The 13,461-nt window shown below is 37.9% G+C and overlaps 1 protein-coding gene across 1 annotated transcript in view; it reads right to left on the reverse strand.

Annotated features, from left to right (window-relative positions):
• The window catches only part of SEL1L2 (SEL1L2 adaptor subunit of ERAD E3 ligase), a 74,592-nt gene that overhangs the window by 36,116 nt on the left and 25,015 nt on the right, over positions 1–13,461 (reverse strand). The window contains exons 5-7 of the mRNA XM_032248211.1: positions 990–1,043; positions 474–533; positions 300–381 (exon numbers count right to left, since the gene is read on the reverse strand). Coding sequence (XP_032104102.1) covers positions 300–381; positions 474–533; positions 990–1,043 — 196 coding nt within the window. The remainder of the gene's footprint in view (positions 1–299; positions 382–473; positions 534–989; positions 1,044–13,461) is intronic.

The raw sequence follows: 13,461 nt of genomic DNA on the forward strand, positions 1-13,461 counted from the left end.
CGTGTTAGCCAGGATGGTCTCGATCTACTAACCTCATGATCCACCTGCCTCAGACTCCCAAAGTGATGGAATTACAGGCGTGAGCCACTTTGGCCAAAAATGAGTATAATCTTTTAAAACTATTTGGAAAGTAACGGGAAACAGAAACTCTGTATTGCATTAAAAGAATTGTATCATAACATGTTAAAAACATACATTTTGATATTTTCATAAGTTTATATCAATTGAACTGTTATTGATTTATTTCTCGAATTGCTTGGCAACTGTTTATTTTAAAATAAATTATATGGATTACTTACTATAATCTGCCACTTTCTTGTAATGACTTAGGGCAACTTCACAATTCTGTAGAACATTGATTCCTGACAAATATCTGTACCCCTAAAACACAGGCAGATGCATTCTTAATATTCAAGACAATGCTGTATTTATGGCACACAAATTTTGGTCTCAAGAATATTTTATTTACAAACCAAAATCATCTGGGACATCATGCTTCCTCCAGCACTTCCAAAGGTGTAATATATTAATGCCTAAAGTAAAAAAAAACAAACAAAACAACAAAATCAAACTAGGTTGTCTATTTAAATTTGAAACTTAAACCAACTATATACCTTTTTTATTCTTAGCCCCACAATGACCCATTGAGTTACTTCAAAATAAATTTCAAACTTCACTCCCCTCTATAAAGATGGCTGCCATTTATTGGGGTTTTACTAATCTCTTGAGTCCGTGATAAGTGAATTGTATATTTCATTTAATCATCATAATTTCCCTATGTAGTAGATATTGTCTATCTTCAATGAAGAAGCTGACTTATGAGACTTTAAGAAACTTATGGCATAAGAACACTAAATTTCTTTGACGATTAATCTGGTGCTTTCAACCACTACAGTAGAGTGAGCTCCTTTACTTAATGAGTAGATTCTATTCAATGTCCCTTTTAAAGAAATCGGTTTTGCTCCAGAATAAAACAGAATAGCCTTTACCTTGGCTTGATCATATTCCATTCCTATTCCATAAGAAGATAAAAATCCTAATGCCTAAAGCACAAAAGAAAAAATAAAATTCAATAAATCAATTTATTTCATAATTATTCTTATCTATATGGATAAGAGATATCTTAAATGTCTGCTCCATAATAGGTTGCATTGTTAATTTCTTTTTTTCTTTCTTTCTTTCTTTTTCTTGAGACGGAGTTTCACTTTTGTTGCACAGGCTGCAGTGCAATGGCACCGTCTCGGCTCACTGTAACCTCCCCCTCCTGGTTCAACCGATTCTCCTGTCTCAGCCCACCAAGTAGCTGGGATTACAGGCGCCCACCATCACGCCCAGCTAATTTTTGTATTTTTAGTAGAAATGGGGTTTCCCGTGTTGGCCTGTCTGGTCTCAGACCTGAGGCCAGGCTGACGTCAGGTGATCCACCCGCCTCAGCCTCCCAAAGTGCTGGGATTAAAGGCGTGAGTCACCATGCCCAATCATTGTTATTTTATACCATAACAAAGCACCTTGTTGCACTTTTATTAAGGCGGCAGGAATTTGGGAAAGCTCACAATAGTGGGAGGTTTGTGCAATATATGTAAATGTAGGCCGATTCTTACTGTACTGTAATATAAATTACAGTAATAAAAACTAAAGGCCCTTATATACTTTCCTTTCTTGGAAATGAAATAGTTTTCCTTCAATAGTGAAAACATTTTGATTTGGACACTTTTTTTCATATGATTTTTAATGTGATGGATGTAATATATTCAAACAATAACAAATATACTGAATAAAAAGTGAAAGACTGAGCACAGAGCAAGATGGTGGAATAGGAAGCCTCAGACTGTGTTCACTCACAGGGACAATGATTTAATTACATATGATCAAAAAAGCCTTTGTGGGAACTCCAGAAACCAGTTAGAAGTCATGGACAGCAGGCAAGCTCAAAGCCGAGGATAGTCCATGAAAAGCCATTTAATTTCATCCATGGTCCCTCCTCCCTCAAGCCAGCACAGCTTGGTGCTTTCAGGAGAAAAAGCCCAACTGACAGTTTCTACCTTGGGAGGAAAAGAAAATAAGAAACACTTGACTTTTCAGGGGCTGTTCCAGTGACTGTTTTTTTTCCCTCACCTAACTCACAGTGCTGACAGAACCAGCATATCTTCCAACCCTGGGGGCTACTGAGAAAAGAGCTCAAGGGGCTTACTGCAGTGCCAGAGAACCTGCGGTACCACAGACAGGATTATAAACGCCTGAAAAAAACAAAACAAAACTGGCAAACTACTCTAATTGGGAAATTACATGCACAAGCCCAGAGAAGATAAATCCCCAGAAAAGGCTTGAGAAGCCTTTAGAATTTTTAACTGTGTTGACTGGTAAAGGCCTTTCACATATGAAGCTTGTCTATAAAGACTGGGAGCCATAGCTGTTTTTACAAGTGCCCAAATCATAGCAAAATAACAACAACAACAAGGCACACAAGGAAATAGGAAAAGATGGTTATATGAAAGGAACAAAGTCTCTGAAATCATCCTTAAAGAAACACAAACCAATGAATTACCTAAAAAATAATTTAGAATAATCATCTTGAAGAAGCCCAATGCTCCATAAGAACACAGAAAACAAAATCTGGAAAATGATGCATGAACACAATGAAAATATCAACAAAGAGAAACTATTTTAAAAAAACAAATTCTGAAGCTAAAGAATACAATATCTGAATTTTAGAAATGCACTAAAGGAATTCAATAATAGATGATGAAGCTGAAGAATCAGCAAACTTGAACATAGGTCATTTGAAATTATTGAGTTAGAGGAACAAAAAGTTTTCAAAAAAAAAGGAATTAAGAAAAGTAAAGAAAGCCTAAGGGACTTATGGGATACCATCAAGTGGAACAATATACACATTATGAGAGTCTCAGAAGAAGAAGAGAAAGAAAAGGACAGAAAGGTTATTTGACAATAACATGATTGAAAACTCACAAATCTGAGGAAGGAAATAGGCATCTAAATTCAAGAAGCTCAAAGGAATCCAAGTGAGATGAACCCAAAGAGCCCCAAACCAAGACACATTACAATCAAGTTGTCAAAAGTCAGTGGCAAAGACAGTTGAAAAACAGCAAGAGAAAAGCTGTAACATTATCAGCAGATTTCTCAGCAGAAACATTACAGACCAGAAGAGGATGGGATAATATATTCAAAATGCTGAAAGAAAAAGCTGTCCACCAAAAACACTATATTTAGTAAAAATGTCCTTCAAAAATGAAGAAAAAATAAAGCCCTTCCCAGAAAAATGAAAGCTGAGGGAGTTTATCACCACTAGACCTTTGAAGGAATTGCTAAAGGAAGTCTATTAAGTTGAAAAGAAAGGATTCTAGAACTCAACACAAAACTCTAGAAGGCAACACAAAACCATATGAAACTATAGAGATCTATGAAAAGGTAAATATGTAGACAAATACAGAATCATGCGGTATTGTAATGTGGTACATAAATCAATTCTGTATATAATTTAAAAGATAAAAGCATAAAAATAATAACTATAAAACTACATTAATGTATATAAAATATAAAAAGATGTAATTTGTGACATTGTTAACATACAGTGGTGGGGAGATATAAATGACGAGCTTTTGTGTGTGATTGACGTTAAGTCATTAACAGTTTAAAATAGATTGTTGTAAGATATTTTGGCCATCCACAGTGGCTCACACTTGTAATCCCAGCACTTTGGGAGGCCAAGGCAAGTGGATCACCTGAGTTCAGGAGTTTAAAACCATCCTGGCCAACATGGTGAAACCCTGTCTCTACAAAAATACGAAAATTAGCCAGGTGTGATGGCGGGCACCTGTAATCCCAGCTACTTGAGAGGCTGAGGCAGGAGAATTGCTGGATCCTGAAAGGTAGAAGTTGCAGTGAGCCAAGATCGCACCACTGCACTCCAGTCTAGGTGACAGAGTGAGATTCCATCTAAAAAAAAAAAGTATAAGATATTTTATAGATTCTTCACGGTAATTACAAACAAAATGCATATTGAAGAGCCACAAAGAAAATAAAAATGGAATAAACGCACATCACCAAACACACACACACACACACAACTAAAAGGAATGCAGTAAGAGAGGAAAAGAAGGACAAAATAACTACAAGACATACAGAAAAAAATAACAAAACAGCAATAGTGACTCCTTCCCTATCAGTGATTGCTTTAGCTGTAAATGAATTAAACTTCCCAATAAAAAGATATAGTTACTGCATGAATCAAAAAATAAGATACAGCTATATACTGTCTATAGGAGATTCACTTTAGTATGAAGAAACACCTAGGCTGAACATTAAAGGATAGAAAAAGATATTCCACGTGTCAAATTATGCCCCTAGTTAACAGAAAAGATGGACTCCCTGTGGCTCAAAAGTTAAAAGCAGAACCAAGAGGTATATGGCAGAAAGAAGAAATGGTCACGCTCTCCGTGTCCTTGGAAAGCATTATAAAGCCTGTTTTTCCACAACCAAGTCAAAGAACAATTCCTGAAAATAACTGCAGCTGGAAATTCCTCAACTGACCACCAAGAGACCACCTGGTGCCTACCAATTGACCACCTGGAACCAGTCAATTAAGACAGACTGGTGAAATGGAGCTTAAAGGTCATTTAATCAAGACTGTGTTCCCCACTCCCCTGATTTCCCTCTCCTGCCCTGTGTTTTTGGCCTTTATAATCTCTAACTTTCCAACTCCCACTTCAGGTCACACTTTCATTTTGCACTGAAGGCTGCATCTCTCCAATCTGCAGATTGCTTTTAGAAAATAAAGTTCCTATTTTTCCTCCAGAGAACTCATTGGTCTTTTGTTAACACAGACAAATGGTAACCATAAAAGAGCCAGGGCAGCCCTACTTATATCAGAGAAAATTGACTTGAAGCCAAAAATTGTCCTAAGAGACAAAGAACATTATTTAATGATAAAAGGGTCACTTCATTAGAAAGATATAACAATTATATATGTATCTAAGAGCAACGCATCCAACCATATGAAGCAAATATTGACAGAACTGAAGAAAGAAAGTAACACAATAGAATGGGATTTCAATACACCACATTCAATATTAAATAGATCAATCAGATAGAAGATCAGTAACAAAAGACCTTATTGTATTTACATGATAATGTCCATTACATAACAACAGGATCAAACAGACATATACAGAACATTCCATTTTATAAGAGCAAAAGTATACATTCTTCTCAAGGGCACACAAAACAGTCTCCAGGATAGAGCATGTTTTGGGATAGAAAACAAGTCTTAACAAATTTAAGAATTTTTAAATCATACTAAGTATCTTTTCTAAACACAATGGAATGAAACTAGAAATCAATAGCAAAAGGAAAACTAAAAACTTCACTAATATGTGGAAACAGAATGACATATTCTTGAGCAGCCAATGAGTCAAAGAAGAAATCACAAGAGAAATTAGAGAATATCTTGAGAAAAATGAAAACAAAACACACCAAAATTTATGGGGATGCAGTAAAGTATCCCATAAGATACTAAGAGGGAAGTTTAGAGCAGTATATGATATAAAATGCATTAATAAAGAAGATCTCAAGTCAACAACCTAACTTTATACCTCAAAGAACTAAAAAAATAAGCCAAACCTAAAGTTAGCAGAAGACAGAAAATACTAAAGATTACAGTAGAAATAAAAGAGACTAGAAAGCCATTACCAAAAAGTCAACAAAACTTAAAGTTAGGTTTTTAATTGATATCAAGAACAACAAAATTTTGGCCAGGTGCAGTAGCTCATGCCTGTAATCCCAGCACTTTGGGAGGCCAAGGTGGGTGGATCACCTGAGGTCAGAAGTTCAAGACCAACTTGGCCAAAATGGCAAAACCCGTCACTATTAAAAATTTAAAAATTAGCCGAACATGTTGGTGGGCACCTGTAATTTCAGATACTGGGGAGGTTGAGGCAGGAGAATCATTTAAACCCGGGAGGCAGAAATTACAATAAGCAGCGATCACACCACTGCACTCCAGCCTGAGTGACAGAGAGACTCCATTTCAAAAATCAAAACAGGCTGGGTGAGATGCCTCAAGCCTGTAATCTCAGCATTTTGGGAAGCCGAGGCAGGCGGATCATAAGGTCAGGAGTTCGAGACCAGCCTGGCCAATATGGTGAAACCCTGTCTCTACTAAAAATACAAAAAACCAATTAGCCAGGAGTGGTGGCACATGCCTGTAGTCCAAGTTACTTGGGAGGCTGAGGCAGAAGAATCACTTGAACCCGGGAGGCAGAAGTTGCAGTGAGCTGAAATCATGCCACCCCATTCCAGCCTGGGCAATAGAGAGAGACTCCATCTCCAAATCTCAACACAAAAAAAAAAAAAAAAAAATCAAAACAAGCAAATGAAAAACCAACAAAATTTGCAAACCTTTAGCTAGATCAACGAAACAAGAGAGAAGACTCACCAAAATTCAGAAGTGAAAGAGCAGACATTACAAATAATGTCACAGTAATAAAAAGGATCATAGTATTATGAACAATTATATACCAACAAATTTGATAACTTAATAAAAATGGATGAATTGCCAGAAAAATACAACATCCTAATACTGAGCTTTGAAGAAATAGCAGATCTGAACAGATTTGTAACTAGTTAGTAGATTGAATCAGTAATCAGAAACCTCCCAACAAAGAACAGCCCAGGACCGAATGGCCCACCAGAGAATTCTACCAAAAATTTAAGAAGAATTAAACAGAAATCCTTCACATTTTCCAAACTTTCTATGAGGCTGGCATTACCGTGATACCAAAACTAGACAAGGACACTAAAAGAAAACCATAAATCAATATACCTGAATATTGGTGCCAAAATCCTCTGCAAAATACTAGCAAACTGAATTCATGGCACATTAAAAGGATTATACACCATAACCAAGAGGAACTTACTCCTGAAATACAAGAATGTTTCAACATTCAACCTAGGTATTAAGCCTGGCATCCATTAGCTATTCTTCCTGATGCTCTTTTTCCCTCCACAATCCCCCATCTGACAGGCCCTCAGTGTGTGTTGTTCCCTCCCACGTGTCCATGTGTTCTCATTGAGACAGCCAGGTGGGAGAGGGTCCCTGGAAAAATTCCAACCAGCCTGCACACTAGGGTGGAGCCTCAGGAAGTTCACACCATTTGCAGCAGGGAGGAGCCTGGCCCCTCCTCTTCCTGTGTGGAAACTGGGATTCAAACTGTCAGTGGGAAGTGCTCTCGCAGGGACTGTGGCCTTGCAAGAGTCCCTGTTTACCCCTTTTCTTCCTTTTTCACCCAATAAAACCCTCTCTTACCATTCTAATTGTCTGTGAGCCTGAATTTTTAAGGCCATGGGACAAAAAACCCCGTCTTTAGCTGAACTAAGGAAGTCCTGCAACATCATCATTCAGCTCCCACTTATACGTAAGAACATGGGGTATTTGGTTTTCTGTTCCTGTGTTAGTTTGCTGAGGATAATGGCTTCTAATTCCACCCATGTCCCTGCAAAGGACATGATCTCGCTCCTTTTTATGGCTGCATAGTATTCCATGGTGTATATGTACCACATTTTCTTTATCCAGTCTATCACTGATGAGCATTTAGGTTGATTCTGTCTTTGCTATTGTGAATAGTGCTGCAATGAATATATGCACGCATCAATCAATTTATTTGTCCTGTAGAGTTACTCTTAGTCATGATTTTGCTGATTGAAACACTATTTTTTGTAAATTGGTAGGTAGAGTTAGAGGCTTGATTAAACTTAGTGTAACTTATTTGACAAGACTATCTCATAGAACGTGCTATGTTTTTCATCAGGAGGTGCATCATTTATTGTCTCTGCTTTGTGACACTAGCAGCCACTGATGAGCACTACTTAGGTCTGATGTAGGGCAGGCAAGCCCTGAAGTGGCTTAGCTCCTGAGGGTTCTTGGCTTTGCTCAGGAAAGAACTGAAGGGTAAGCTGGTGGTAGGGTGGAAAAAAACAGCTTTATTGAAGCAGCAGCGTTACAGCTTTGGCAGTATTACAGCTTCATAACTGCTCCTGAAGAGCGGGGCTACCCCATAGGCAGTGTGCTGAGAGTGGCAGTCCAGGGTAGTTCTGCAGTCATATTCATAGCTACTTCGTTGTTGTTATTTTTGTTTTGTTTTGTCTTGTTTTTGAGACAGTCTCGCTCTGTTGCCCAGGCTGGAGTGCAGTGGTGCCATCTTGGCTCACTGCAACCTCCGCCTCATGGGTTCAAGAGATTGTACTGTCTCAGCCTCCCAAGTAGCTGAGATTACAGATGCCAACCACCACACCCAGCTAATTTTTGTATTTTCAGTAGAGATGGAGTTTCACCATTGTGGTTAGGCTTGTGTCAAACTCCTGACCTGAAGTAATTCACCCCTCAGCCTTCCAAAGTGCTGGAATTACAGTTGTAAGCCACCATGCTCGGCCTTCATACCTACTTTTAATTACATGTAGATTAAGGGGTGGTTTATGCAGAACTTGCCAGGAAAAGGATAGTGATTTCTGGATTGTCAGCTTATTGCCATAGAAAAAGGCAGTAACTCCAGGGTGTTGCCATGGCAATGGTAAACTGACATGGCACACTGGTGTGTGTGTCTTATGGAAAGCTGCTTCCATCTCATCCCTGTTGTACCTAGTACTCAATTTGGTCCAGTGTCTGAGCTCTACCTCTGGCATTGAGTCCCACCTCCTACCTCAGATCCACTGATTCATTAGAGGTGGCAATGAAGATATTATAATTCTGTCATTCTTTCTTCATTCATTAGCTGAAATAATTCTATTAAAAAAATGTCACCTATACTCTATTGTGCAGAATAGGTAAGATAAATACTTAACTCCCTTTATCAGTTTTCAAAATAATGTGAGTTGGCTCTTTAATGTCCCCCAAAGTGATGAATGAGTGTTGTTTCTAGGTATCATTATGAACAAATGGATTTAAATAGATTTTAGATGTTTCAGTAAATTGCGATCATTATTCATTTTGGTGCTTGCTCATTCCAGCTTTAACCGCTGGGAGCCTATTTGAGTTGGCTCCTCCATCCCTTGGTCATGACTCTAATTTCCTGACACCATCCTTCCTGTGAGGTATGATAAGATATTGTAAGATCATCTTGTATATTTCTTCTTCACACCTGGAATTTGACATTTTCCAAATTGCTGGTTCCTTTTTAGTAGAAGAGAACTTCCGGTTTTTGCTTTAAAAATAATCCTTTTGGGAGGAGAGGGTTAATATCTACATTTAACTTTTAAAATATTTTTGTCAAATTAATGCACATTTATTAAAAGTTAAAATTCAAATGGTTCTGAAGAGCTGATCGACCACTTTAATGATTTCAACTGTTTTCTTCTGATAATTACCATCGTTATGACTCTAGATAAATGGCTACTATTTGCTGTTGCTTAATTTGCATATTTCACACATTATCTGTGGATGTGCTATGGTAGATGAGGCTTTGGATCATCGATGTCGCTTTTTCACTGTTCCTCCTCACTCCTTCTCTCAGTAGAGCCATAACACCATTTTTTGTCAGAACAGAATTGTAAAAGTCTGTGTAGAGTTTTGGAAATACTAGATTCAACAAATATTCTACTCATGATTTCTCTGAATACTCTGTCACCATTCTTAGAAGTTCATTCCACATACTTATGTGTGCCATTCCTAATATGCCTTTCTTTCTATCCTTCATATTAGCAACACTCCAGTCTTAGCTATTCAACTTACTAGTCAAAGAAGTATTTAGGAGGCCAAGGCAGGCGGATCACTGGAGGTCAGGAGTTCAAGACCAGCCTGACCAACATGGTGAAACGCCGTCTCTACTAAAAATTCAAAAATCAGGTAGGTGTGGTGACAAGCCTGTAATCCCAGCTACTCATGAGACTGAGGCAGGAGAATCACTTAAACCCAGTGGGGAGGTGGAGGTTGCAGTGAGCTAAAATCGTGCCACAGCACTCCAGCCTGGGTGACAAAGCGAGACTCCATATCAAAAAAAAAAAAAAAAGTATTTGTAGCCCATAGTGTCATGAGCAGAATCCTGTGGAGTAGTTCAGAGAAATTAGCCCATTACTGTTACCACTCTCCAACTGCCATTACCAAGACCACATTTTAATTTTTTCATCTGGTTCCTAAGAACATCATGTGAGACTCTGTAAAACGTCTTCCTAAAATCAAAATACATCAAGGTCTGATAATTCAATCAAAACAAAATTACATAATTTTTAAAGCTTTTTATTGCAATTTCAATTACGTTTATTACAATTTCAAGTACAAAGAACTCCGCAGACTTGCAAATTGACTATGGAGTTCATTTCCTAAACACATAATAGCTCTAACATTTAGTTTATAAGCGTAATTTCTGTCATTTCCTTAATAAATACATCAAAAATAAAAAAAACATATATGTATTTGGCTGGGCGCAGTGGCTCACACCTGTGATTTCAACACTTTGGGAGGCTGAGGAAAGCAGATCGATCACTTCAGTTCAGGAGTTTGGGACCAGCCTGACCAACATGGTGAAACCCTGCCTCTACTATAAGACTAAAATTAGCTGGGTGTGGTGGTGCCAGCCTGAAATCCCAGTTACTTGGAAGGCTGAGGCAGGAGAATTGCTTGAACCTGGGAGCAGAGATTGTAGTGAGCCGAGATGGCACCATGGCACTCCAGCCTGGGAGACACAGCAAGACTCCATCTCAAAATAAATAAATAAATATATAAAGAAGTATTCTATGATTCTGCCAAATCCTCTAATCTCAAACATTCCTCTTTTAGGAAAATGGACCATAAAGGCTGTTATTGCCAATGGAAGGCGTCTGGGATCCTGGTACTCCTCTAACCCTTGTAATGTACATTTAAACGGCTAAATTGGCTCTTTTTAAGGGTATCTTCTGCCAATATTAGATTTTTATTTTTCTTGCAACTCTCGGCAATTTTTGATTCTGCTCAATTTAGAATCTAATTTAGCTATGCAGGAATTTTGACAGTAAACAAATACACTGATCTTTTTAATAAGAAAATGAAAACGCTGTTCTGTTGAGTTGGGCTTGTACTTTAAGATACTTTCACTAACAGTGGATCCTTTTGTGCAGAGCCTAGCAAACTATTCGGCCTGATCCTCCTGGAGAAATCTGTGAGTTCAGGAAGTTGTGAAGTGGGTTGTGTGAGAGTTACATTTCCATTCTGTGACTGGGGAGGGGTGTATTCCTCAGCATAAAGCTCACTCTTAAAAGGAGTAGGCCTCTTTACTTTTACAATCACACCTGTAATTCCAGCACTTTGGAAGGCCGAGGTGAGTGGATCACCTGAAGTCAGGAGTTTGAGACTAACCTGGCCAACACAGTGAAACCCTGTCTCTACTAAAAATATCAAAATTAGCTGGGCATGGTGGCGGGTGCATGTAATCCCAGCTACTTGGGAGACTGAGGCAGGAGAATCGCTTGAATCCGGGAGGTAGAGGTTGCAGTGAACCAAGATTGAGCCACTACATTCAACCTGGGTGACAGAGCAAGATTCCATCTCAAAAAAAAAAAAAAAAAGCAAAACCATGCTTTTACCAGCCTCAAATAATCAACTCAGGATTACACTTCTACTCTCTTTAGCAGAAAACTAGCAATGGGTGATTTTGAAACTAATTCTCTGGAGGGCTCAGCCTTAATTTAATTTTTATAATACTACATGAAGTATGCCAGGACACTAGAGGAAGTCAAAAGATGTTATGGGCTATCATGCAGTGAATACGCTGATTATAGTAAGCACTGTCCTATACTTTTATACTTGGGCATTGTCACTTACCAACTTTACAATAATCCATTTTTAGTATTTGGTCTTTTTCTGAGATAAGGGTGAGATAAAATCAGATGGATTACAGAGTGATTAAATCTTAATCCAGAAAAGAGAAATGTTGTGAATTGAAAGAGAAGCTGTATGATAGTGATGATACCAATGACAGTTTCAGTGCTCTGTAAAGGTCAAGCTCTGCAAATTGTTTTGTAAGACTTACTTCTTTTTCTTTTCCCTTTTTTTTTTTGAGACAAAGTTTCACTCTTGTCACCTAGGCTGGAATTCAGTGGTGCAATCTTGGCTGACTGCAACCTCCACCTGCCAGGTTCAAGTGATTCTTCTGCCTCAACCTGAGTGATCTGCCCGCTTTGGCCTCCCAAAGTGCTGGGATTACAGGCTTGAGCCACTGCACCCAGCCTCTGAAACACTTATTTCTGAACTTAACCATTGTGCTGTGTTTTTAAGGAACTTTTACAGTAGCTGGGTTTTAAATTAGCAGAGTTAAGTGTAAAAAATATTTTACTATCCTCCAAAGTAAATTACTCAAGTTTCATAACAATTTAAAAATTAATATTCCTCCTTCTACTTTTTACATAAGAAATTATTATTAAAGGAGAAAAAAGATTGAGCAGTTTTCCTTTAATTATTGCATAAAGCTTGAAAGCACCTGTGATCATTACTTTTAGCTCAAATTGCATACCAAACAAAAGTGTGAATCAACCCTAAAGAACAACTCAGTTACTGCCTGTACTCTTAATACAAAAAGAGCATTAACATCAAGAAGAAATGCTCCATGTAAGTAATTCTAGAATTATCAAAATGATCATTAGGTGGATACTAAAAATAATTTTTTTTTCCTGTAGCAGCACAGTGCTAATAACCTATAGTCCTTCTGTGAAATGTTTCTGTAATTTAATTTTTTTTTTTACATTTTTTTTTTTTGAGACAGCATCTCACTCTGTTTCCCAGGCTGGAGTGCAGTGGTCCCATCTCAGCTCACTGCAACCTCTGTCTCTCAGATTCAAGCGATTCTCCTGCCTCAACTTCCCAAGTAACTGGGATTACAGGTGTGTGCTCCGCTAATTTTTGTATTTTTAGTAGAGATGGAGGTTCACCATGTTGGCCAGGCTGGTCTCAAACTCCTGACCTCGAGCGATCTGCCCACCTCGGCCTCTCAAAGTGCTGGGATTACAGGCATGAGCTACCAAGCCCTGCCTTATAATTTAAATTTGAAATAAATGAAGAAAATATGGAATTTTTGCCATTAAAATAGAATTATGCTAGAATCATAAAGCATGAAAAAATAGGCAAACACTCATATCTTTCTCTTTTATATGTCAATGATATTTATTTTTACATGATAGAATGAATTTTAATATAATCCACAGCAAAACTATTTTAAACTATGTAACCAAGGAAGTGTATACATCTAAGTTAAATATTTTTTTCTAATATCAAAGGTAATACATATCCATGAATAAAACATTTAGAGGAAAAAAACCCAGAAACGTATTTTTAGAAAGAAAATAGATGGCTCATGCCTGTGATCCCAGTGGTTTGGAAAGCTGAGGATGGAGGATCACTTGAGGCCAGGAGTTTTAGACCAGCCAGGGCAACATAGTGAGATCCTGTCTTTACGAAAAATTAAAAAAAAATATTAGCCTGGTGTG

Source organism: Sapajus apella, unplaced genomic scaffold (assembly GCF_009761245.1).
Source record: "Sapajus apella isolate SASKATOON/1434 unplaced genomic scaffold, GSC_monkey_1.0 scaffold65, whole genome shotgun sequence".
NCBI classification, from domain to species: domain Eukaryota; kingdom Metazoa; phylum Chordata; class Mammalia; order Primates; family Cebidae; genus Sapajus; species Sapajus apella.